Source organism: Scyliorhinus canicula, chromosome 5 (assembly GCF_902713615.1).
Source record: "Scyliorhinus canicula chromosome 5, sScyCan1.1, whole genome shotgun sequence".
Taxonomy (NCBI): Eukaryota; Metazoa; Chordata; class Chondrichthyes; order Carcharhiniformes; family Scyliorhinidae; genus Scyliorhinus; species Scyliorhinus canicula.
In genome coordinates this window covers 125,871,523-125,897,292 of record NC_052150.1, presented here as the reverse complement: position 1 = coordinate 125,897,292, position 25,770 = coordinate 125,871,523, and the positions used below count along the sequence as shown (strand labels likewise).

General features: G+C 44.6%; 1 protein-coding gene across 2 annotated transcripts in view; it reads left to right on the top strand.

Moving 5' to 3' along the window:
* The first annotated feature begins 1,233 nt into the window (after positions 1-1,233).
* poc1bl (POC1 centriolar protein homolog B (Chlamydomonas), like) overlaps positions 1,234-25,770 on the top strand; it is a 94,443-nt gene continuing 69,906 nt past the window's right edge. The window contains exons 1-2 of one of the 2 annotated variants that reach the window (XM_038797585.1): positions 1,234-1,480; positions 23,582-24,015. In XM_038797585.1, the coding sequence (XP_038653513.1) occupies positions 23,639-24,015 (377 nt within the window). In that variant the 5' untranslated portion in view covers positions 1,234-1,480; positions 23,582-23,638. Of the gene's footprint in view, positions 1,481-15,266; positions 15,285-23,581; positions 24,016-25,770 lie in introns of those variants that run through there. The other variant, XM_038797586.1, reaches the window with a different exon arrangement.

Genomic DNA, 25,770 nt, shown 5'->3' with positions numbered 1-25,770 from the left:
GACGGGGGACCAGAATCGGTCCCCCGTCGGGAAGGGGCGCGCTGCCGTAAAACCCGCCCGGGTTTTACGGCAGTTTTACGATTTCTCCCGTTTTGGGAGAATTTCGCCCTATATCCCTGCCCCTGGGTCGATATTCAAAATCCCCCAGCTCACCTGCTGTGCTCAAGATGGGCTGCCAAAATCTCCTTAGCACAACTCAGAGATGGGCCTTGTCCTCCACCCAGGGACAAATGAATGAAAAAGAAAATGAAAATCGCTTATTGTCACCAGTAGGCTTCAATGAAGTTACTGCAAAAAGCCCCTAGTCGCCACGGGCGAGATTCTCCGCATTGGCTGCCGTGGGACAGGCCGTGACCCACGGCAGCCTTCACGCCCACTTCCAGGGCCGATTCTCCCCCCGGGTGGGGCTAGGAGCCCGGCCCCGTGCGTCACAGCGGCGCGGGGCCTTGACGACCATCGTCAAGGCCGCACGTCAAGCGTCACGCCGGCTGACGCGACCGATAATGTCGGCCGCGCATGCGCAGGTTGGACAACGCCAACCCGCGCATGCGCAGTTGGCGTCTTTTCCCTCAGCCGCCCCGCAAGACGTGGCGGCTTGATCTTGCGGGGCGGCAGAGGGAAAAGAGTGCGTCCGTTATGGACACACGGCCCGCGATCGGTGCCCACTGATCGCGGGCCTATGCCCCCCTTGGCACGGCTGTGGTACTGCCGTGCCAATCGGGCCCCCAGATGCCCAAAACGGGCATCTGGTGCCCGTTTTACGATGGCAACGAGCAGGTGTGTTTGCTGCCGTGTTGAAACGGGTGTGAAGGCCCGGCCGCTCGGCCCATCGGCCTCGGAGAATCGCCGCTTGCCGTAAAAAACGGCGAGCGGCGATTCGTAGCGTGGGGGGAGAATAGCGGGAGGGCGTGAAAAATGTCAGGAGGCCCTCCCGCTATTCTCCCACCCGGCGTGGGGGGCGGAGAATCGCGCCCCACATTCCGGCGCCTGTCGGGGAGGCTGGCACAGGAATCGAACCGGGCTGCTGGCCTGCTTGAAAAGCCAGCGATTTAGCCCAGTGAGCTAAACCAGCCCCATGTGGTTTAAATAAGTGGACATGGGACAGCGAGAAGATGAATGATTTGTATTACGTTTCTCAACAGGTGAAGATATACAAATGCACAGGCCAGGAAGTGGCAATAGCAGATCTATCCGCCACTCTCCCGGTGCAGTTGAGTCCCAACCCGGGATAGGGGGTGTCCCACAATGCGATTTGTGCAGTTGACGCTAGGTTTGTGATTTGGACGAGAACTTCCTGGTGGGGAGAGAGAGAGAGAGAGTAAGAGCAGCACAGGAGGACACAGGAGCTGCCGGACACTCGCCCAGCGGAGGGAGGGGGGCTCCCCGTGTGCAGTCTGCCAGGTCACCGCCACCAGTTGCGCCCAGGGCTCAGCGGACACTTGCTTTTTGTCGGAATGTAGTGGCTCCGAGTGCGACCATGGTGAGTCTGAACTAAAGAACCACCCTCCCTTTACTTTCCTCCCCCTTTCTTCTCTTCCCCCTCGCTCTCATTTTTTTCCAACAATACTTTCCTCAGGGCCAGCTTGATTTGAACCAGGGGTTGCGAGGTGCGGAAGCCCAGGCCGCACTAGCCCGGCTGCTGGTTCCGTGAAGCTCGTCACAGGACAAACAGGCTGGAAACTCCCTCTCAGATCACTTCAGATCCAATAACACTTTCCGTTCCAATAACACTTGTTGGTACAAGTAGCAGATTCCGCCTTCACACACTGTTTTGGGCAGTCACTTTGGACAGTTACTGTCCAGAGAAGTTCACATAAAATACTTGATGTACTTTAAAAAAAAATTGCGTTGATCATTGGTATGCACACCGGTGAACAGTGTCACGTCTGAAACCAAGGCCAGCTGCGACTATTGCTATTTGGAGAGCTGCACAACTTGCACAGGGAGAGAGGAGAGACTAGCAGCACTTGAGTCTGTTCACAACAAGTGGACTGGAAATATTCCTCTGTCAACCATGTGAGATGGCAGCAGTATGACCAGAGGTTGGATCCCCCAAAATGGGCTATGTCCCCACGCCGGCGTAAAAACAGCAGACTTTCCTGAAAAAACAAATTAAAAGCTATTCTCCGACATGCAGGGGGTTGGCAGGGCCCCTGAGTGCTTCTTGCAGCTTTAGCTACGGACACAGGCCCCCGCACTTCCAGTTCTGAGGGGTCTGTGCATACGTACGGCGGCGGCCTCCAGCAGCCGAGCCGAACGCGACGGTGGACTCAGCCGGCAGACCCGGACCAACAAACAAGGTGCCAATGATCTGCCCTGTGCCACTCCATCTAACCTGCTCGATCGCCGCCCTGACGGGCCATAAGGCACCCCATTACCTGATCCCCGCCCCCCATCAGCGTGGCCGCGGACTCAGTGCCGACTGACCATATGTAGTTCGAACCATGCTGTCAGGAATTTGGCCGGCCAGGACTGGAGCATCGCTGGGAGGGCCTCTGGCAATGGCCCCCAGCCGGGCCGCGTAAATCGCGCACGAGCGATGCTCCGGGTACCAGAGCGGCACTGGGCCTGATTCTCGTGTAAAAGTGGATTCTCCCCCCCCCCCCCCACACTCAAAACGCGATTTTTGCGCGGGGCTGTGGAGAATCCAGCCGCAGATCTTTAGGCTCGGAAGTACACGACTGCTGTTTAGATTCCATTCTGCCAGCTGTTTTACTTCTCTCACGGATAACCAATAATTGTCCCTGAGCTAACATTTATTATTCAGAATCTGTGATGGAGGTTATACTGGAGGTACTGGATTATCTGCATTTATCTTTTTCTTTTGGAATTAAAAAAAATAAATTTAGAGTATCCAATTATTTTTTTCCAATTAAGGGGCAATTCAGCATGGCCAATCCACCTAACCTGCACATCATTGGATTATGGGTGGCTACACCCACACAGACACGAGGAGAATGTGCAAACTCCATACGGACAGTGACCCAGAGCCAGGATAAAACCTGGGACCTCGGTGCCGTGTGGCAGCAGTGATAATCCCTGTGCCACCATGCCGCCCGGGTTATCTGCATTTATAATAACAGCAAGCCTGTTCCAATCAGCTTATGTTATTTCGTGTTGGGTCAAAATTGTGTTGTTCAGTTGCATGCTTAATCGGAATATTGCAGTGCTTCACTTTTTTACTTGGAATGAAACTTTTTTTTAAAACTTCAGTGTACCCAATTAGTTTTTTTCCAATAAAGGGGCAGTTTAGCATGGCCAATTCACCTACCCTGCACATCTTTGGGTTGTGGGGGCGAGACACACGCAGACACGGGGAGAATGTGCAAACTCCACACGGACAGTGACCTGGAGTCAGATTGAGTCCTTTGGTCCTGTAAAGAAGGCAGCGATGCTGAGGAGGATGAAATGGGTGAGGAGAAAAATCAATTACTTGCAAGTCAAATGTGTTTGTTGTGTTGGCACTGAGCAGGACTCCCCTCACCATCTGAGGGAGAGAGAAAGAGAGACTAGACACTGCCTGGGCCTCACTGTTGGCCACAGTCTTGGAGGACCCCTGAGGGTCTCCTGACTCCAGTTGCGACAGTGACAGTTTGGTAACTGCTGATCTTACACCAATTGGTTGCGTATATTGAAGGGTGGGTGGACAGTATATGGTTTTGGGAAGCCAGAAAATAGAAGAGGAAGCGGGATTTTTTTTTGTGATTCCAGTTACGTTGCACTTTGTTATCTGCGCGAATGAAGTATCAGCCGAAGAAGGGATATCAGGAGGCTACCGAGGAAGATTAAAAGTAATTCTAAACTGAGTGCATAAGCCAAAGAAAAGTTATTTTTGAATTAGTGCAACTTACTTAATTGGTATAACTTGTTTGCTAGTTGTGCGGAGTCGGGTTTAACAAGTGATACCTCAGATGAATGCATTGATTTTCTTGCTTTGAGAGAGGGAAGGCAATAAATGATCAATTTTAGGTTCGCTAAGTACTGTATTCAAATTTCTGTGACCGCATGGTAAGATTAATGAAAATGGTTGCTAGGGTGCAGTTGTAAGGTGAGTGGCAAGCGATCAGATTATTGTTTTTAGACTGAATGATCTTAGTAAAAAAATCAAAGGTTTACATTGGAAATAATATTTTTTAACAACAGTTGGAAGTTGTTTTCTTTTCAAATATTGTTATTACTATTGAGTCTTATGTACTGGGATGTTAGAAAAAATCCAATTGATTGGAATACAGTGGTATTTAGGACAACATTTGAATTTATTCTTCGACTAATATTGTGAATTGCACACCGCATCAAATGTGCTGTTATTTTTACTGCGATTAATTACTGTCCAATTCTTTTATTCCTAACTAATTTGGTTCTCTAGCGTCTCGGAACATATTTTAGAGTTTTAATTATTTCCACCTCTACAAGTCAACTGACTCTACCCTGCCTCCTCTGCTAAACCCCTCATCTGTGCCTTTGTTTCCAATGCTCAACTAGCCGGTCTCCCATGTTCTATCATCTGTAAACTTTAGCTAATCCAAAACTGTGCTGCCCGTGTCCCATGTCTGTTATTCACCATCACCCCTATGATGGGAGGTACAGTGGCCCAGTGGTTAGGAACCTGGGTTCAATTCCGGCCTTGGCTGACTGTGTGGAATTTGCACTTTCTCCTGTGCCTGCGTGGGTTTCCCCACACACTCCAAAGATGTGCAGGTCATTTGGATTGGCCATCCAAATTGCCCTTAGTGTCCAAAGATGTGCAGGTTTGGTGGGGTTATGGGGATAAGGTGGGGGAGTGGGCCTAGATAGGGTGTTCTTTTTGAGGGTCGGTGCAGACTTGATGGACTGAATGGCCTCCTTCTGCCCTGTAGGAATTCTATGATTCTATTCTATGAGTTTATGCTTGCTGACCCACATGGGCTCCCAGTTAACCAGCATCTGAATTGTAAAACTCATTCTGGTTTTCAAATCTCTCAATGATTTTGCCTTTCTGTATCTTTGCAATTTCCACCATAATCTTCTGAGATTAGCTGAACTCCTCTAATTTTGGGTGTCTGGAGCATCACTGATATTAATCACTTCACCATTGGTGATTGTGCCTTGAGTAACCTTGTCCCTGAACTCTAGAATTCTTCCCCCACAAAATCCTCCACATCTCTCTCTATCTCCCTTTCCTTCTATAAAATGCTCCTTAAAACCAAGCTTTTGACTATAGAACATAGAACATTACAGCGCAGTACGGGCCCTTCGGCCCTCGATGTTGCGCCGACCTGTGAAACCATCTGAAGCCTATCTGACCTACACTATTCCATTTTCATCCATATGTCTATCCAGTGACCACTTAAATGCCCTTAAAGTTGGCGAGTCTACTACTGTTGCAGGCAGGGCGTTCCACACCCCGACTACTCTCTGAGTAAAGAAACTGCCTCTGACATCTGTCCTATATCTATCACCCTTCAATTTAAAGCTATATCCCCTCGTGTTGGTCATCACCATCCGAGGAAAGAGACTCTCACTGTCCACCCTATCTAACCCTCTGACTATCTTATATGTCTCTATTAAGTCACCTCTCAGCCTTAGCCTCTCTAACGAAAACAACCTCAAGTCCCTGAGCCTTTCCTCGTAAGACCTTCCCTCCATACCAGGCAACATCCTAGTAAATCTCCTCTGAACCCTTTCCAAAGCTTCCACATCCTTCCTATAATGTGGTGACCAGAACTGCACGCAGTACTCCAGGAGCGGCCGCACCAGAGATATGTACAGTTGCAGCATGACCTTGTGGCTCCGAAACTCAATCCCCCTACTGATAAAGGCTAGCACACCATATGCCTTCTTAACAGCCCTATTAACCTGGGTGGCAACTTTCAGGGATTTATGTACCTGGATGCCGAGATCTCTCTGTTCATCTACACTTCCAAGAATCTTGCCATTAGCCCAGTACTCTGCATTCCTGTTACTCCTTCCAAAGTGAACCACCTCACACTTTTCCGCATTAAACTCCATCTGCCACCTCTCAGCCCAGCTCTGCAGCGTATCTATGTCCCTCTGTATCCTACAACATCCTTCAGCACTATCCACAACTCCACCGACCTTCGTGTCATCTGCAAATTTACTAACTCATCCTTCTACACCCTCTTCCAGGTCATTTATAAAAATGACAAACAGCAGTGGCCCCAAAACAGATCCTTGCGGTACACCACTAGTAACTGAACTCCAGGATGAACATTTGCCATCAACCACCACCCTCTGTCTTCTTTCAGTTAGCCAATTACTGATCTAAATCACCTTCAATCCCATACTTCCTTATTTTCTGCAATAGCCTACCGTGGGGAACCTTATCAAACGCCTTACTGAAATCCATATACACCACATCAACCGCTTTACCCTGATCCACCTGTTTGGTCACCTTCTCAAAAAACTCAATAAGGTTTGTGAAGCATGACCTACCCTTCACAAAACCTTGTTGACTATCGCTAATCAACTTGTTCTTTTCAAGATGATTATAAACCCTATCTCTTCTAACCTTTTCCAACATTTTACCCACAACCGAAGTAAGGCTCACAGGTCTATAATTACCAGGGTTGTCTCTACTCCCCTTCTTGAACAAGGGGACAATATTTGCTATCCTCCAGTCTTCCGGCACTATTCCTGTCGACAAAGACGACATAAAGATCAAGGACAAAGGCTCTGCAATCTCCTCCCTGGCTTCCCAGAGAATCCTAGGATCTGTCCTAATACCTCCAAATGTGACTTGGTGTCATTTTGCTTTACAATAGGTCTGTGAAGTGCCTTTGGACCTTCAATTACGTTAAAGGTGCTGTATAAATACACGTTGTTGTAAGGACTGAAAAGCACATGATTTTCCATGAAGTAATTTGATTTGCCATATCATAAACAATCATATCCACTAGTGCCTCTCTCTGACCTGAATGCCTGTTTCAAAAAAAAGTCGGTAGTTTATTAAAACAATTATGTTTTACACTTGCGATATTAATGTAGTTTTGGTCTTTATTAATTGAGGTCAAATAAATAAATATCTTGCATTAATATATCATCGCTCATGCCATCAGGATATCCCAAAGTGCCTTACAATCTATCAATTGCTTTTGAATTATTGTCACTGTGGCAGACAAATTGCATACACCAACAGGTGGTGTTTATTGAAGTATAACTATTGGCCAGGATACAAAGCAACTTGCTCTGCTGCTCTTTAGTACCATGGGATCTTTCATGTTGACCTGAACAAGGTCATTTTTTAATGTCTCATGTGATTGATGGCACCTCTGACGTTGCAGCATTCCCTCAGTGCTGCACTGAACTTTCAGCCTAGATTACTATAATATTTTTTAATTGCTGAAAAAAGAAACGGTATGGAGGTGCCCACACACTGGATTCTTATAAAGAAGATGAGAGGTTCTATTAGGGTTGTTGCCCATACAATCTAAGATGGAGAACTGAAGACCGTGCAAACACTCACTGCTGACATCATGTTAGCACAGTGGGTAGCACTGTGGCTTCACAGCGCCAGGGTCCCAGGTTCGATTCCCGCTGGGTCACTGTCTGTGCGGAGTCTGCACATTCTCCCCGTGTCTGCGTGGGTTTCTTCCGGGTTCTCCGGTTTCCTCCCACTAGTCCCGAAAGACGTGCTGTTAGGTAATTTGGACATTCTGAATTCTCTCTCTGTGTACCTGGACAGACGACTAGGGGCTTTTCACAGTAACTTCATTGCAATGTAAGCCTACTTGTGACAATAAAGATTTTTATTATTACTATAGATCGTGTGATGCTTCGCTAGCAGTGATGTAGTCTCTGATACATAACACCCTTCCATCATTACTTCTTTAGTGCAACACCAACTGCTTAATGTTTTTACAACAGACCCACTTAATCTCCATACACATATTTACAACTCAATGCGACAATCTCTCAGATGGACGTCTATTCCTTTTAGGTCATTTTAGAAGCTCTGGAACCTGACTACTCGAACATGGAAGTGTCCTCTTTTCCTTCAATGGGTAGTACTTCCTGGGACGTTGCTCCAGTGTCCCCCTCTGCAGGTATTGGGATGTTCTCCGCAACAAAATCTGAGCTTGCCTCTGCGCCTGGCCTCTGTTCCAAGGGAAATATTTCTTGAGCAGTCGGTGATTTCACTTCATGAAGCTAGTAGCTGGTTAGCATGATGTCACCAAATTCTTTCATCATCTGTACGGTGTATGATATTGGACCTGTCTTTGCTAGGATCATAGCAGGTACCCATTTTTTGTTGGCAGTGTTGCTTCTGGCTGGCATTCCCTCTCCTTGATTGAATACTCTCTCTTTAGAGTTCTGAACTCTCCTGGAAATCTGTGCTTGTTGTTGTCGTTTGACAATCTCTGAAGTATCAGGTGATAGTAACAAATCAAACTGTCCACAGTTTCCTCCTGCAGAGCAGCTTTGCTGATGAACTCTGTGTTGTTGCGTGTGTAGTGCTCCGATAAGACATTAAGAATTTGTTTACTCTTCTGGTCATTGTACCTTGGTCCTTCAATTCCTTGATGGAATGTTTGAATGATTGAATGAAATGTTCGGCTAATCCATTTACGGCAGGATGGTACGGAGTTACCTTTATCTGCTGTATATTGTTCCCTCTTAAGTATTCCACAAGCTCCTTCAAATTGAACTGAATACCATTGTCACTTATGGCCTGCTCCTGTGTGCAAAATCTTGCAAATATTTTGTCTAGCTTCTCAATGGTTTGTTCGGTCACTGTGGATTGCAAGATAACAAATTCTGGCCATTTAGAGTGCAATCACTTGGATCAGTGTAGTCAATGCATACTCTCTGCCATGGCTGTGCCAGCCATTCCCACGGATTAAATGGTTTCAGTGGTGGAGTGTTTCTTAGTTTTGCACAGGACTGACATTGCCCCACATTCTCTTATATTTGAGCATCTAATCCTGGCCACCAAAAATAACTGTGCCAGTTGCTTCATCCTCACAACACCAGGATGTCCTTTATGCAGTTCATTAAGGACTTAACTATGCAACAGGGAGGAATAATCACTCGGATTCCCTATAATAAAACTCTATTATGAACAGTAACTCAAGTCTTCATGTGATTTAATAGTAACCAGGAAGTTATCATAAAACCCCATCTGGTTCACTAATGAGCCTTAGGGAAGGACATATGCTGTCCTTACCTGTTCTGGCACACACCACTGCAGACCCACAGCAATGTGACTAACCAACCTCTGAAATGGCCTGGCAATCCACTCAGTTCAAGAGCAACTAGGGACGAGCACCAAATGCTGGCCTTGCCAATGAATATATCTATTTTTTAAAAATTGAAATGACGCAGATGTTGAAAATCTGAAATGAAAATACGCGGCATCTGTGGAGAGAGAAGCAGAGTTTTGAGTCCAATATGATTCTTCAGTTTCTGTCTCGTGTTTTCTGTTTTTATTTTAAATATTCAACTTGATTTACTAGAGTAACTGCCTTCAATCCAATCTTAACTCTACAAGTGCAAAATACTCAGATTAGAAAGTAGTCTGATTTACTCCTTAGAAAAAATTGATACTCTCTATCCTGACTTCAGACCTCTTCCAAATAACCTTCATTGTCTAAAGAGCAATCTAAAGATGGATATAAACCTACAAAAAATGATGGATGAATGATCTACTGACCCAGCCAGCCTATCCCACAGATGTAATGTTTTATGCATCATGATACTTTTTGATTGAACTCTATAATGGATCACAACTTTTATTTCCGTCCAATACTTTGGGTAACTGGGTGGCTGGCATTGTTGATCACCCAGACTTGTAGAACATGGCAACTCAAAAAATGATGTGGGATAATGCCGATGTTCCCACCACTGTAGTCCTGCTCTTGAATTTTTTTGGTTGAGGCTTTTGCAAAGGTGAACATGAAGATACAGATGAAATCATTGACTTAAAATTTAAATTTTCATGTTATATATCAGCAACTGGCAAGGGAAGTAAATGATTAGGTCATAAGTAGACCCACAGAATGTTATGGTGGAACTCAATAGTATGGTTCTTTTGCAGTTCCCTGTTAAATTAGTTTGCAAAATCTGCAATTGGTCAATTGACCACCTTGCAGTCTTATTATTTTATATTTATCTCCCGTTCTGTGGTGTTCAATGTACATCTTAAAATGCTAAATTCGAAGGGATTGGTGATGGAGAATTTTTAAAAATGTTAATTTTGTTAAACAACTTTACTGGTGTTGCCACTCTCAGTTTCCATTTATGCAAAGCAGTTGAAATATTTGTGACATGTGAAATCAAGAACAAAGAACAAAGAAAAGTACAGCACAGGAACAGCAGATTGGAGAAGCTGGCCAAGTATTGTAATATGGAAAGGTTAGTTACAGTGAAAGAGTTGGCCCAACTACTGCTAATATCCAGACCAATTTACTGTTGGATGACTTGGCAATGCCTGAAAATCTTGAATATTTCAGATTGTTTCTGGCTTCAGCTTATTAACGAATGGAGAAAGGATAAGGAAACGTGATCTGTTTTTGTTACGAAAGAGACATTTCAGCATTTTGCAGAATATCTGATTGACACAAAGGCAGGTGGGAGATTAAAATAGGGTGAGATCTTTTGGCTGTTGATGCCGATGGGATTGTTTTAGTTTTGTTGACGTCACACCCCTGCTGCAGGTTTCCTGGCCACATGGGGTGGATTCAGTGGGAAATCCCATTGACAGCAGCTGGACCAGAAGATCCCGTGCTGGCTAATGGCGGGCCACCTCCCACTGCTGAGAAAACCATGAGGCATTATGAGCCAGAGAATCTTGGCCATGATGTCTGGATTAGGACTCTTGGGCTGGATGGCGAAGCCTTTTGAAAGTTGGTGCAATTTAAAAATAAATTCTGCTACTTTCTTGTCAATTTGGATTAGTTGGTACAGCTCTTGGGCAAAGAGGTTGTGAGTTCCAAGTCTCACTCAGGACTTGAGCACATACTTTAGGCTGCTATTTCAGTGCAGTGCTAAGGGAATGCTGCTTTGCTGATGGGCCGATCTGTATGTTTCCGAATCTGTAAGGGATCCACTTGTGCTATTAGAAGTACAAGGGTGTGCATCAACATTTCTCCATCAGATATCCCCCCATAAAAAATAGATTTGCTGATCGTCAATTTAATTATTGCCTTTGAAGATTGCTGTGTGCAGAAAACCAGTGTCCCTGCCTACATCACAAGAATGACAGCACTTTAAAATTATTTTGCGATATCCTGAGACATAATAAGCCAACTTATAAATGTAAATTCTATCTTGCTCGATAAAACTCCATTTGACCAAAGATTTATGTACAGCCTAGTTTACTCCTGCAAGTAGTAATCTATGTTTATGCTCTTGTGTCTTTTTACTTTTTTCCCCTCTTGTTTAGTACACACATGTTGACATCTAATTTAAAGTGATCCCATTTTGAGTTTCATACAGAAGGTGAAATGCACATGAAAGGAGACAGTTTACTCAGAGTTGGTACAAGGTGTCCTCCTTCTCCTGATAAAGGTATCAATACTGGCAGTTTAACTTTATTTGGCTAGGATGAGAGATTTGTTCCGCTCTGTGGCAGTAAAGCAAAAGTGAATTATTCATACTGACAACATTTTACACTTCTACATTATTTATAATTCTAGTGTTTGAATAGTAAATACTGTCTTGTCTTATTGATGTGAATTGTACAGTGATGCCTTCATTGTGTACAGAAGATATGGTTAACCTGTGAGCTAACACAAGACGAGGATGCATATTTCTAATACTGGTTATAGAGTGGCCATCCTACGTGCATGTATAATAAAAGTTCTGTCTTGTGAAGGTGTCAGTTTTCTTATCCCTCACTAGTTACATATTTGACTTTCTTTCCTTTCCACAAATCTTTCTCCTCAATTTAACACTTCTCCCTATTTATATTCTACAATAAATGGAATGCAAAGACGCTATGAGTTGTGAGCCACCTCTTTATAATTCCTGAAAATAAAATGCATTGCACAAACACAATTATCATAAAGACATGTCAGTTGCTTATTAAGTTAGTTCTGGCAGCCCTGTTTTAAGAAAGGCATCATAAGAGTCCTCGGGTCTTCAGCGTATCCATACCACAGATATAGCTGACTCCCACATTGAGGCGTGGTACAAACCAGCCAAAAACACTTACTCAGAAGTTTTATTGGAAAATCTTACAACCTTCAGAATCCACAATGTGGCACAGACTTTCGTTGATTATTGTTCAGTAGCTGCTCACTTGAGTGGAAGGTGTTATCTTTTCCTTTAGTATCCAAACAAGCCTGTCACAATCATCTGACCCCATCCAAGATAAACCACTGAGGTTGATATTTTTCTGATCAGCTGATTCAATTTGTGACAGCAACATAGAATTATTAGCTTCATAGATCTTTTATTTGGTAACTTTAAGAAGTTTGATTTTTGCTTAATTATTCAGTAGCCATCTCTGCCATTTATTCTTCCTAGATATATTTTAGTTTGAATCAAGAAACATTGATATTGTGGTGAAATGCATTTTACAGCTTTAAAAAAACAACCTGCAATGGGCATTTGTCTAATGCACTGAGACACTAGGTCATCAAGATTAACACAAAAATAGCATTGGCTGTAGTAATTGGATTTGTTTTAAATTGGATTTGTTTTATTGTCATGTGTACCGAGGTACAGTGAAAAGTATTGTTCTGTGCACAGGTGAGACAGATCATTCCATCCATTAAAACAAAATTGGATATACATAAATAGACAATGTAAATATATAGACACTGTTAATACATAGACACAGGCATCAGGTGAAGCATACAGGCCTGCAGTACTACCCAGTACAGAAGATGTGTGAAGAGATCTGATCAGTCCATAAGAGGGTCATTCAGGAGTCTGGTAACAGCGGGGAAGAAGCTGTTTTTGAACCTATTAGTGTGTGCTCTCAGACTTCTGTATCTCCTGCCTGCTTGAAGAAGTTGGAAGAGTGAATAAGCCCGGTTTGAGCGTTCTTTGATTATGCATTGTAATACAAATATTTTGGCACTGAAGTTGTAAATATTACAATATAAAAGCAAATTATTGCGGATGCTGGAATCTTTGAGCTTTGACAAAGAGTCATCGGACTCGAAATGTTAGCTCTTTTCTCTCCCTGCAGATGCTGCCAGACTTGCTGAGATTTTCCAGCATTTTCCCTAGTAAATAATACAAGTTATTTTTCATCTGTGCAGACACTTCGATTGTAATTAATGGAATTTTTGATCCACTTTAAAATGAGGGACCATCATTATTGCCCCCCGCACACCTAATGCACTCACTTCAAAAGTGGCAATAGTGCAAACAATTTAAGCTGCTCCTCATCACTTTCCTGGTTAGTCCCAAGAACATGCACTACATCACTAAATCACTAACTCCTAACTAGAATATATGAGCAATCACTTCTGTAATACTGGGGGCAGGTTTAGCTCGGTTGGCTGGACAGCTAATTTGTCATGCTGAATGGGGCCAACAGCACGGGTTAAATTCCTGGCTGAAGTTATTAATGAAGGCCCTGCCTTTTCAACCTTTCCCCTTACCTGAGTTGTGGTGAATCTCCGGTGAAATCACCACCAGTCAGCTCTCCCCTTTTGAGGGGGAAAGCAACCAATGGTCATCTGGGACTATGGTGACTTTAAATATGCACAACCAAGTTCTTAGATATTTGTTCTAGTTTGAATAACTATCATAATTCAGCATCACTTAATGCAAAATATGACTGTTACAGCACAAAATTGCTGATATCTCAGGTTACTTACATTGTTTCATTTCACTTACTAGATAATTATTGTTTGAAAAGTAGATCACCAAGAACAGTCAACCAGTAGAAGTAACAAATTCCTTTCCCCCCACAAAAGTCTGTGCTATTGCAGCATCCCACACTTTGCAGTCATTTAGGAGGAGGCCTTGCTCCCATGCTCTATCTAGAGTCAATCTAAACAGTAGTACCCATGAGTCGTTATTGCAATAGCAGCGCTCTTGGCCAGCAACATAACCTAGGTATATCTTTTAAAACACTTTCTTAATACTGTTAAGAACAAAAAGGTACAAGTTGGGACATGTTAAGAAAATTAAAGCTTGCATTTATATCCCACTATTCGGGACCTCAGGAAGTCCGTGATGGTGGGCTTTGTGGTCTACATGACCGGCTCAGGACCAATTGTGTGGGAGCCCTGGCCAATAGAGAGAGAGTGAGTGCGGGGCCCTGCAAGCAGGGCCAGGGCGGTGTGGACCCTAGAGCTGGAGAGTCAAGACCTAACCAACATTGCTCGGTGCCTGTATATAGTTGCCTTTGCCACTGTTAATAAACACCCGTTGCTGTCATGGAGGTAAACGGTTTGATCGTTAGTTGTCAGCAGTTCAGGTTTTGGGAGCGGTGGGGGGAGAAGAAACCTCTAAAGACAGAGGAGAATTGGAAACTAACGATAAGGTAGCACCCAAAAGGTGAGTGAAAATGCCAAAGTTAGGCCAGTTTGGCCAGAGGGCCAAAGACTTGAGCCAGTACATCGAAAGGCTCCACTATTTCTTCACAGTGAATGAATAGCAGGGGAAGACTAGCAGAATTGATACTTTTGACTGTTTGTGGGTCTCAGGTGCAGGGCGGCACTGACAGGGGGAGTGTCAGGCTACAACCTTGCCCAGTCCACCACCATCCAGGAGTCTTTAAAAGCCTGGGGGACTGTCGTGGAAATTATAATAAAGAAAAATTCCTCGAGGTTCGATTTAAGGAAATTTATTTACACAAATATATTTGCGGAGAGAGAGTGTTCCAGCTGCAAAGCCAGTGCGCTGCACTCTGAGATTCAATTCAAGGAAGCATATTTTTATAGTCTGAAATAACAGCCTGAAGTAAACAGGCATGTTTATATTAAATAGACCTTGGAAAGTACGTTAGATGAAATACATAGTGTGTATGTTCTTGCCCTTGGCTAGAAACAACTCGAGTACACATTTTGTTATCTTTCGGAGGACACTGTTCATAATAAGGCCAAGACCAGAATATTAAGCAGTATTTCATTTATGTTACCTGACTTACTTATTTTCATTCAAAAATAGTGTTGAACTATAGTGAAGCATTTCCCAGCATGCTTCTAAGTTGACAACTCATTAATTTCCCTTCCACAGGGTACCCTGTTGCTCGTTCTGGGTGATGTGCTTAACACCCGATTTGGCTCTGTTTCGTTACTTAGCTCTGGAGTCGCCAGGTATCGTTTAAGATACCGCCACAAGTTTCAAGGTCAAGTTCAAAGCAATAAACCATACACCAATTAGTAAGTTCAAACAAATGAGTTTATTATAATACAATTATAATACTACCCATGCACACGCTAAGATGATTAAACTATTCCTACCACTACATAAACCAATACTTATCTTAAAGGGAACTGCCGGATCAGGGGACAAGGCCTCTTGCTCTGCACTGGTCCGCAGACTTCAGGTTGGTACGGGTTAAAAAGGGGTCAGGAGTGTCTATCTCTGGTAGCGATCGTTGTGAGACACTTACTTGCTGGTGGCTGCTGTCCCAAACCTCTCCTCTCTCTCGGTCAAGGTCTTCTTTGGTAAAAGCTGGTCGAGGGGCTGGTCCAGAGAGGAGGGCTGGTCAAGAAGAACAAACTAAGTGTGGGACCTGTCTTTTATAGGTCCTAGGGCTTCACGCCCTTTTGGGCGGACCCTTTTCCTGCTGGGAATCGATTGGGTCTCTTCCCAATCGATTTGTTTGAATCCCCCCAATACTGAGGCTATCTCTCGGTTACTGGGCGGGCCTTCAGGTGCTTTGTTTTCGAACCCCGCTGGTGCCGGGGTATCTGGTTTCCCATACACTGTTGCAACACTTCTCTATTTGTGTCCATTGTCCCTGGGATCGTTCCATTACTATGTTAACTATCCCGGAGATTGCCTCATTATTATGCGGAATGTTCGTTTCGGTGTTGTCTGCTCTCTTAGCAGACAGAATACACATTGGCTTGTTGCAGCCTGCTTGTGCTGCAAACTTTGTCCATTTTACCCTGCAAGCTTTGCGTTCCTCCATTTTGTATTTGGGGAATGGCCAACTTTGGTGGCTACAACCCCCCCCCCCCCCCCCCCCCCCCAGGTGCTGTTGTGCCTTGTCCACATTTGTAGAGACCTGTACTAAACATTGTCCTGGCGAGTTCTCGCAGACACAGCCGATGACTCCCTGGCACCGGGTGAATCTGGCGTCTGGATAAAGGCTCATTTAAGTATGCTGATCCGGTTTCACAGGACGGCGCAACATCGTGGGCCGAAGGGCCTGTACTGCGCTGTAATGTTCTATGTTCTATGTATCACACCAAATGAGGGCGAGATCCACATAACTTTGGTGGGTGATTTGCGATTGGCCTGGCGCTGAGCCCGATTTGGGATTCGTCCAGTGCGGATCAGGACCCGGGTCCTCATCAGACACAACGTGATCACTGAATCGTGTCCATAAATGTTATTTATCTGTTAATCTTGGCAGAAAGACTTCAATTTGGAAGGATAAATGGATTATTCAATCAGAGGAGGTATTAAGCCATGAATATATTTTATTTTGTCTGCAAACAATTTGGCATGCTTGCGGGATATTTAAGCTTCTGGCCCAAAAGACAAAGAGATATTTATTAGGCCTGAGAAACTAGGGGAGAGACGGAACAAGGGTGATGACAAAACTGTTGGAAACAGGGTGGTTCCTGTTGATCTGAAATGCACAGCCAGTGCTGGAGCATTTTGCAGACGGTTGCAAAATAGTTGACTGCATTCACTGATGTCCAAAACCCAGCATAGAATGAAAGATTAGAACTTAACAGGAGTCATTGTATCAGACATATTTTATAAGTAAACCACATTATTTAATATGGAAATCTGAGTCCCATGGGATTATAGTGGATGGATTCAAGAAGGGAAAGGGACAGTACAGGGTCAACATGTTCCAATAAAGAATAAGGGTGGGACCAACAAATCCAATGAACCCTGCATTTCGAGGGATATACAGCATTGGATGAAAAGAAAAAGGAAGGCTTAGGATAGATATCAAGGGCTCAACACAGCAGAAGTCCAAGGAGTATAGAATGTGCAAGAGGGAACTTAAAAAGGAAATTAGGAGTGCAATTCAACGGGGAAATACAAGTCCAGTTTTGGGCGCGTGTAGCGGGGTGTTTTTGGCACCTGCAGCATTGAGAAAGACCCTGCTTTTCAAAAGCACTTTGTCAGGTTTCTTTGGCCTTGGTGAGGAACGCCCCTTGGGCCTGACCCCTGGCATGGGCAACCAGGCACCCGGAAACCTTGGCACTTCCAGTCTGGCAGTGCCACCAAGACATCCTGGCCAGGGTGACACTGCCAGGATGCCCAGGTGGCAGTGCCAATGTGTCAGCATGGCAGTGCTAAGATGCCTGGGTTGCCAATGGGAGTGCCAAGATACCACCCTGCTCAATGCTCGTCCAGCAGAGAGTCCCCAATGGGCTGGAGAAATCTCCAGGTGCTGTTGCGGCTGGTCCATGTTTATGTGGACCAGTGTTAAATGATGAGAGTTCGCTGGGGAGGCTGTTAGTGCCTGCGGCCCGGAGAATACGGTGCAGACACATTTAAATGGTCCTGATGGCTCATTTAAAAATGCTGATCTGGGCGAGATCCAAATCATGATGTCTTGCGAGGTTTGGTCGAAATGGCTTCTCGCAAGATTCAATGGTCCCATTGTGTCATCAAGTCGGGCGTGAAGAAACCGGTAGACCACACCAGGAGAACAAAAAGGGGACATGAAAGGATATTGGCAGGTAAAATAAAGGAAAATCTGAAGTTGTTTTACATTAGAACTAGGAGCAGAAGTAGGAAAGTCAGCCCTAAAGTCTGCTCTGTTATCCAATGCGATCCTTGTTGATCTCATCTCTACCTCAACTCCTGGGCAGCATGGTAGCACAGTGGTTAGCACAGTTGCTTCAAAGGTCCATGGTCCCAGGTTTGATTCCCAGCTTGGGTCTCGGTCTGTGTGGAGTCTGCACGTTCTTCTCGTGTCTGTGGGTTTCCTCCAGGTGCTCTGATTTCCTCCCACAGTCCAAAGATCTGCAGGTTCGGTGGATTGGGCACGCTAAATTGCCTTTGGTGTCCAAAAAGGTTAGGTGGGGTTATTAGGTTACGGGGATAGGTTGAAGCGTGGGCTTAAATGGGGTGCTCTTTCCAAGGACAGGTGCTGATTCAATGGGCCAAATGGCCTCCTTCTGCACTCTAAATTCTATGATTTTACTTTTCTCCATAACCTTTCAACCCATTACTAATCAAAAATCTATCTATATCCTCAAATTTACTCAATATCCTGGCATCCACCACACCCTGGGGTAGTAAATTCCACAGATTTATGCACCTTTGAAAAAAGTAATTTCTCCTCATCTCTGTTTTAAATGTGTTAACCCATTAACCTAAAACTATAACTATGAACTATGACCTCTCGTTCTAGATAGCCCTACAATAGGAAACATCCGCTCCACATCTACTTTTCAGTGCCTTTTATCATCTTGTGTACCTCAATTAGATATCCTCTCATTCTTTTAAACTCTAGAGAGTACAGACCTGACCTGTTCAATCTCTCTTCATCAGACAAACACCTCGTGCGGGATTCTCCGACCCCACGCCGGGTCGGAGAATCGCCGGGGCATGATGTGAATCCTGCTCCAACGCCGGCTGCCGAATTCTCCGATGCCGAGTTTTGGCGGTCCCTCCCCCGGCAATTCTCCGGGCCCTGATGCGCCGAATGGCCACCCATTTTCGGCTAGTCCTGCCGGCGTGAAATAGACATGGTCCATCCCGGCGGGACCGACTTGGAGGGAAGCTACCGGAGACCTCGGGGGGTGGGCGGGGGGCGGCCACGTGGCGTGGCCTGCGATCGGGAGCCACCGATCTGCAGGTGGGTCTGTGCCGTGGGGGCACTCTTTCCCTTCGCGACGGCCTCTGTAAGGCTCCGCCATGGCCTGCGCGGAGTAGAAATCCACTGCCCATGCGCGGGAAACACGCCGGTGGTTCTGCACATGCGCCGGCCCACGGTGGCCCTTCGGTGCCAGTTGGCACGGCTCCAACCCCGCTGGTGCTGGCCTATCCCCCGGAAGTGCGGATGATTCGCAACTTCCTGGCGGCCCGATGCCGGAGTGGTTCGTGCCGCTCTTGGCGCCGGCATCGGACCGTCCTGGCAATTGCGGGAGAATCCCGGCCCTCATCTCTGAAATCAATCTAGTGAACCTCCTTTGAACAGCCTCCAATCCAACTAAATCCCTTCTCTAATAAGAGGACCAAAACTGTGCACAATACTCCAAGTGCGGTCTCACCAATGCCTTGTACAGTTGCAGCAACACTTCCCTACTTTTATACTCTATTCCTTTAGCTATAAAAGCCAAAATTTCATTTGCCTTCCTTATTACCGGATGTACCTGCCTGCTAGTTTTCTGCAATTCACACACAATGACACCCAGATCCCTCTGCACAGAAACACTCTGAATGTTCTCTCCATTTAAATAAAAAGCTGCTGTTCCATTTTTCCATCCAAAACTAATAAACTAACACTAATCCACATTAAACTCAATTTGCCAAATTTTGGCCCACTCACTTAACCTATTGACATCCATTTGTAAATTTCTTATTTCCTCATTGCAACTTACTATCCCACCTATTTTAGTGTCACCTGCAAATTTGGCTGGAGTACCTTCTATCCCTGCATCCAAGTCATTAATATATATTGTAAATATTTAGGGCCCCAAGGACTAAACTCTGTGGCAGCCCATTAGTTACATCTTGCCAACCAGTAAAATAACCATTCATCCTAACTCTCTGCCTTCTGTCGGTTAGCCAGTCGTCTATCCAAGCTAATAAACTACCCCTAACCCCGTGTGATCTTTCCTTGTGTATTAACCTGTTGTGCTGCACTTTATCAAGTGCCTTCTAGAAGTACAGATATACTACAACTACAGAATCCCCCTTATCCACTTGGCTTGTTACATCTTTGAAGGACTCCGGCAAATAGTTGAGAGAAATTGAATATCTCCTTAAACAACTGCTCATCAACTGTCCCACATTTTAGTCTTCCTGCCCAGTCCACTAGGTCAAATCTGTCCTCGTGCATATGCAATTACCTTTGTTTAACTCCCGAATGCTAATGGGGACTTCAGTTTCTTGCCATCAAACTGAATTCTACATGCTATGATCACTCTTCTTTGGAAGATGATTAACCTTGAGGCCATTAATTAATCCCTCCTCATTACACAAAAGCAAATCCAGAATACCTTACTCCATGGTTGGTTCCAGAACACACTGCTCCAAGAAACAATCTCTAATACATTCAATGAATTCTCCCTCAAGGCTGGAATGAGAAAATATCAGCCATGATTGAATGGCGGAGCAGACTTGATGGGCCGCATGACCTAATTCTGCTCCTATGTCTTGTGGTCTAAGGCTACCCTTGCAATTTGATTAATCCAGACCATATGCATATTAAAATTACCCAAGATTATTGTCGTACCTTTCTTACAAGCTCCCAGTTTCCTGGTTTATATTGTACCCCATTGCAGAACTGCTGTTTGGGGACCTATTGATTATTCCCACCAGGGACTCCTTTCCTTTGCTATTTCTTATTTCTGCCAGGACTGAATTGATGTCTTCGTCTCTAGGGGCTATAATCATTTATCACTATAGTGCTGATCCTTCCTTTATCACCAAAGCTACACCACCTCCTTTTCCTTTCTGTCTATCCTTCCGAAATACTGAGTACCCTTAGGTAATGAACTCCCAGACCTGGTTTCCTTGTAACCATCGCCACCAAGTCATACACACTTTGTCTCTATTTGAGCTGTTAACTCGTTAACTTTGTTTCAAATGCATTGTGCATTCAGACACAAAAACCTTTAAGATTATTCTATTATCAAATTTCCATATTCTTGTATGACTCCTAAGTGCAGTAGGATGTTCACACGTTCTGTCCCTTCCTTTTATTTTCTGGTAATAAACCACCTCATCACTAACTTGCTCTCATACCTTCTCCTTTTGATTTTCTAATTTTCCATGCAAATGAACCCCCCCCCCCCCCAGCCCCACCACCATTCAGTTTGGAGCCCTATCTACAAGTACATTAAGGGTAAAAGGATAGCTAGGGAAAAACGAAGGCCCATTAAGGACCACGGTGGTAATTTGTGTGTGGAGCCGAATGGGGTTGGTTGAGTTCTAAATGAATACTTTGTGTCGATGTCTGTTAGTGAGAGGGATGATGTGGGTATAGAAATCAGGGAGAAGGACGGTGATAAAATTTAAAGACATTAACACTGACTGAGGAAGAGGTTCTGAGTGGTCTGGCAGGCTTAAAAGTAGTGGCGGCGGGGAGAGGGATAAACCAAGAAGCTACAGGCCAGTCAGTCAAGCCTCAGCGCTGGGGAACTACTGGAAGCCATTCCGAGAGATAGAATTAGTCTGTATTTAGAGAGGCTGGGATTAATCAAGATGAGTCTGCATGGTTGTTAAGGGGAGGTTGTGTTTGACCAAATTGATTGAATTTTTTGATGGGTGACTTGGTGTACAGATGAGGGAAAAGCATTTGATGTGGTCTACTTGGACTTCAGCAAGGCTTTTGACGAGGTCCCACATAGAAGACTTCTAGCAAAGGTGAGAGCCTATGGGATTCAAGGAAATTGGGCAAAGTGAATGCAGAATTGGCTGAATGGCAGGAAGCAGAGGGTGATGTCGAGGAGTATTTTTCTAACTGGAAGCCTTTTGTCCAGTGGAGGCCTGCAGAGATCAATGTTGGTGCCCTTTACTGTTGGTGGTCTATAAAAATTCTTTAGACTTGAATGTAGGAGGGTTGATCAGTAAGTTGGGGTGATCTGATAATTAGTGGGGTGGCAAACAATGATGAGGAAAGCCTTAAATTACAGGAGGATATAGAGGGGCTGGTCAGATGGGCTGATCAGTGGCAAAAGTTGAACAAGGGGCTTGTTTAGCACAGTGAGCTAAACAGCTGGCTTGTAATGCAGAACATGGCAGCAGCGTGGATTCAATTCCCATACCAGTCTCCCTGAGCAGGCGCTGGAATGTGACGACTAGGGACTTTTCACAGTAACTTTATTGAAGCCTACTTGTGACAAGTTATTATTACTATTATTATTATTAATAAATGGAAATCAACCTGGATAAGTGTGAGGTGGTGCACTTGGACAGGACAAACAAGGCAAGGGTAGACTTGATGGGGGGGGGGGGGGGGGCGACATGATTTCGATGTATAAAATTATGAGGGGCATATATAGAGTAGACAGGGAGAAACCTTTCTCTTTGGTGGAGGGGTCAATGACCAAGGTGCATAGATTTAAGGTAAGGGGTGGGAGGTTTAGAGGGGATATAAGGAAAAACCTTTTCACCCTGAGGGTGGTGGGAACCTGGAACTCCCTGTCTGAAAGGGTGGTGGAATCAGAGACCCTCATAACATTTAAGAAGTATTTATATGTGTCCTTGCAATGCCACGGCACACAAGGCTGGGCCAAGTGCTGGAACATGGGATTAGAACAGTTAGGTAATTGGCCTATCGAGTCTGCACCAATCAAAAACAAAGGGCCTTTTCTGTTTTGTACACATCAATGACTCTAGTGCATTGACAATTGCATCTTCCTGAGTGATTTGGAGATAAATAAAGTGAATTAGATCCCAGTGATCTAAGATTGTGAGGACGAGAAGAGGCTGCGATAATTGCATGGGGGCAACAAAGTCGCAAGACAGGAACTTCTAGTTTGCCAGGGCACGAGGTCCATTTGTAGGGAGCGGCATGACAGTGGTCGGACTTGTAGCCCAGTAAGTTGATGATCCTCATAGCTACTTGCTGCTTCTTATGTAGAGAGGAAACCAGCAGCTCTTTCGTTTGGGAAGCAACATTGGCGAAGGCTTGGGAGTGAATTGGTCCCTTTGCTGAAGGAAGCATGTATATGAATTCAATGAGCATGATAAAGAAATTCAAAATGAGGTATGGGAAGGACGGAAAAAAGGTTAATGACAAGATTAGCTTTTTTTTAATATAATTTTTATTGGAATTTTTTACAGAAAATATAAAACATAACGACAAACAATGAAATGCAACAAAATAACCCATAATAACTGTGACACCCCCAGACCGTATCGACGCATGTATCACATCCCCCCACCCCCCCAACCCCAATGAACAACAAAAGAACTTAAAAATATATTAAAATTAAATAAACAAACAGTCATTGTCCGCCCCCCCCTCTTTTCCCTCCCCCTTCCCCCCTCCCCCCCCCGGGTTGCTGCTGCTACTGTCCCCGCACCCTATCGTTGAGCCAGAAAGTCGAGAAAAGGTTGCCACCGCCTAAAGAACCCTTGTACCGACCCTCTCAGGGCGAATTTGACCTTCTCTAGCTTAATGGAACCCGCCATGTCATTGATCCAGGTCTCCACGGACAAGATTAGCTTTATTGGGCATATTTTGATTTTGGAAAATGAAAGGTTTTCTGTAATATTTTGTTCAGTTCTGTTTTTTAAAAACGAGTGAAACCTAATGCCCTTTGAGAGCCTGTTATCTAATTTCTTAATTGTCCCTTTACAGATGTTCCAGCTACATTCTGTCCTTTGGTCTCCACAAGAACATCATTATTGAAGCACCATGAAGTTCAGTGTGAAACGCCAATGGAGCTGGCTTGGGAAGAGCTGTGTTCTGATCAGTTTATTGTGGATTACTTATGTCATTATTGAACTGTCAATCTCCACTTTTCGCAACTCTGCAGGACAGAGCAGTCGTGAGGAGAGGGAATACAGGGCCTATTCTAATGATAAACAAAGTGAGGATCTATCGCGCCCAGTATATGAGAAGCCTGATGTTGATCTACGTAGACCGGGGGAGTTGGGTAAGGCTGTGCATTTGCAGTTGAATGCCGATGATAAAAAGAAAGAAGAGGAGGGTATTGAAAGATATGCTATCAATGTTTTCATCAGTGATAAAGTATCGCTGCATCGCCACATCCAGGATGATCGGATGCCCGAGTAAGTGTTTTTTAAACCCATAGTACACCATGCATAATTATCAAAAACAAATGTGGGAATTTGTTTTAAATTTGCTCGACTCTGCTACTTAAAATTAAAAATATTTGCTCTATGCCATTGAAATAAATAAAGTGTGTCTGTCTAGCTATAAGGTGGCAATAGTTAGTAGTATTCTTGACTGCCATTCTTCATTGGTACAGAAATGGCTGAGTCCCATAGTCCTCCTGGGACAGCGAATGCCAAATATTCACCAGCCTCTGATTGAACAAATTCCTCATCATTTCAGTCCTAAATGGTCCAGCATTTATTTTGAGTGTCTCCCCTGGTACTAGACCACCACCTGTCAGGGGAAACATCCTTTCTTCATCAACCCTGTTGAGCCCTGTAAAACTTTTGTATGTTTGAATGAGCTCCTCTCATTTTTCAAACTAGGCCCAGTCTAGTTAATCTTTTTTCATAGGACAATCCTCCGTTTCATTTGGTGAACCTGCCTTGCACTCCCTCTTGGTTGTTGCAGGTGCCGGGGTTTAGATATTTCAGTAAGTTCAGGGAAGGTGGTAAGAGAGGGAGAAGGGTTGCATTGTTAGTCAAGGACAGTATTATGGTGGCTGAGAGGACATTTGATGAGGACTCGAATACTGAGATAGTATGGGCTGAGTTAAGAAACAGGAAAGGAGAGGTCACCCTGTTAGGGCTTTTCTATAGGCCTCCGAAAAATTCCAGAGATGTAGAGGAAAGGATTGCAAAGATGATTCTGGATAGGAGCAAAAATAACAGGGTAGTTGTTATGGGGAACTTTAACTTTCCAAATATTGACTGGGAACACTATAGTTCGAGTACTTTAGATGGATCCGTTTTTGTCCAATGTGTGCAGGAGGGTTTCCTGATGCAGTATGTAGATAGGCCAAGAGGCGAGGCCGTATTGGATTTGGTACTGGGTAATGAACCAGGACAGGTGTTAGATTTGGAGGTAGGTGAGCATTTTGGTGATAGTGACCACAATTCGATTACGTTTACTTTAGCGATGGAAAGGGATAGGTATAAACCGCAGGGCAAGAGTTATTGCTGGGGGAAAGGCAATTATGATGCAATGAGGCAAGACTTAGGATGCATCGCCGGGAGAGGAAAACTGCAGGGGATGGACACAATGGAAATGTGGAGCATGTTCAGGGAACAGCTATTGCGTGTCCTTGATAAGTATGTACCTGTTAGGCAGGGAGGAAGTGGTCGAGTGAGGGAACCATGGGTTACTAAAGCAGTTGAATCACTTGTCAAGAGGAAGAAGGAGGCTTATGTGAAGATGAGACGTGATGGTTCAGTTGGGTCGCTTGAGAGTTACAAGTTAGCTAGGAAGGCTCTAAAGAGAGAGCTAAGAAGAGCCAAGCGAGGACATGAGAAGTCTTTGGCAGGTAGGATCAAGGATAACCCTAAAGCTTTCTATAGGTATGTCAGGAATAAAAGAATGACTAAGGTAAGAGTAGGGCCAGTCAAGGACAGTAGTGGGAAGTTGTGCGTAGAGTCCGAGGAGATAGGAGAGGTGCTAAATGAGTATTTTTCGTCAGTATTCACACAGGAAAAAGACAAAGTTGTCGAGGAGAATACTGAGATACAGGCTACTAGACTAGAAGGGCTTGAGGTTCATAAGGAGGAGGTGTTAGCGATTCTGGAAAGTGTGAAAATAGATAAGTCCCCTGGGCCCGATGGGATTTATCCTAGGATTCTCTGGGAAGCTAGGGAGGAGATTGCTGAGTCTTT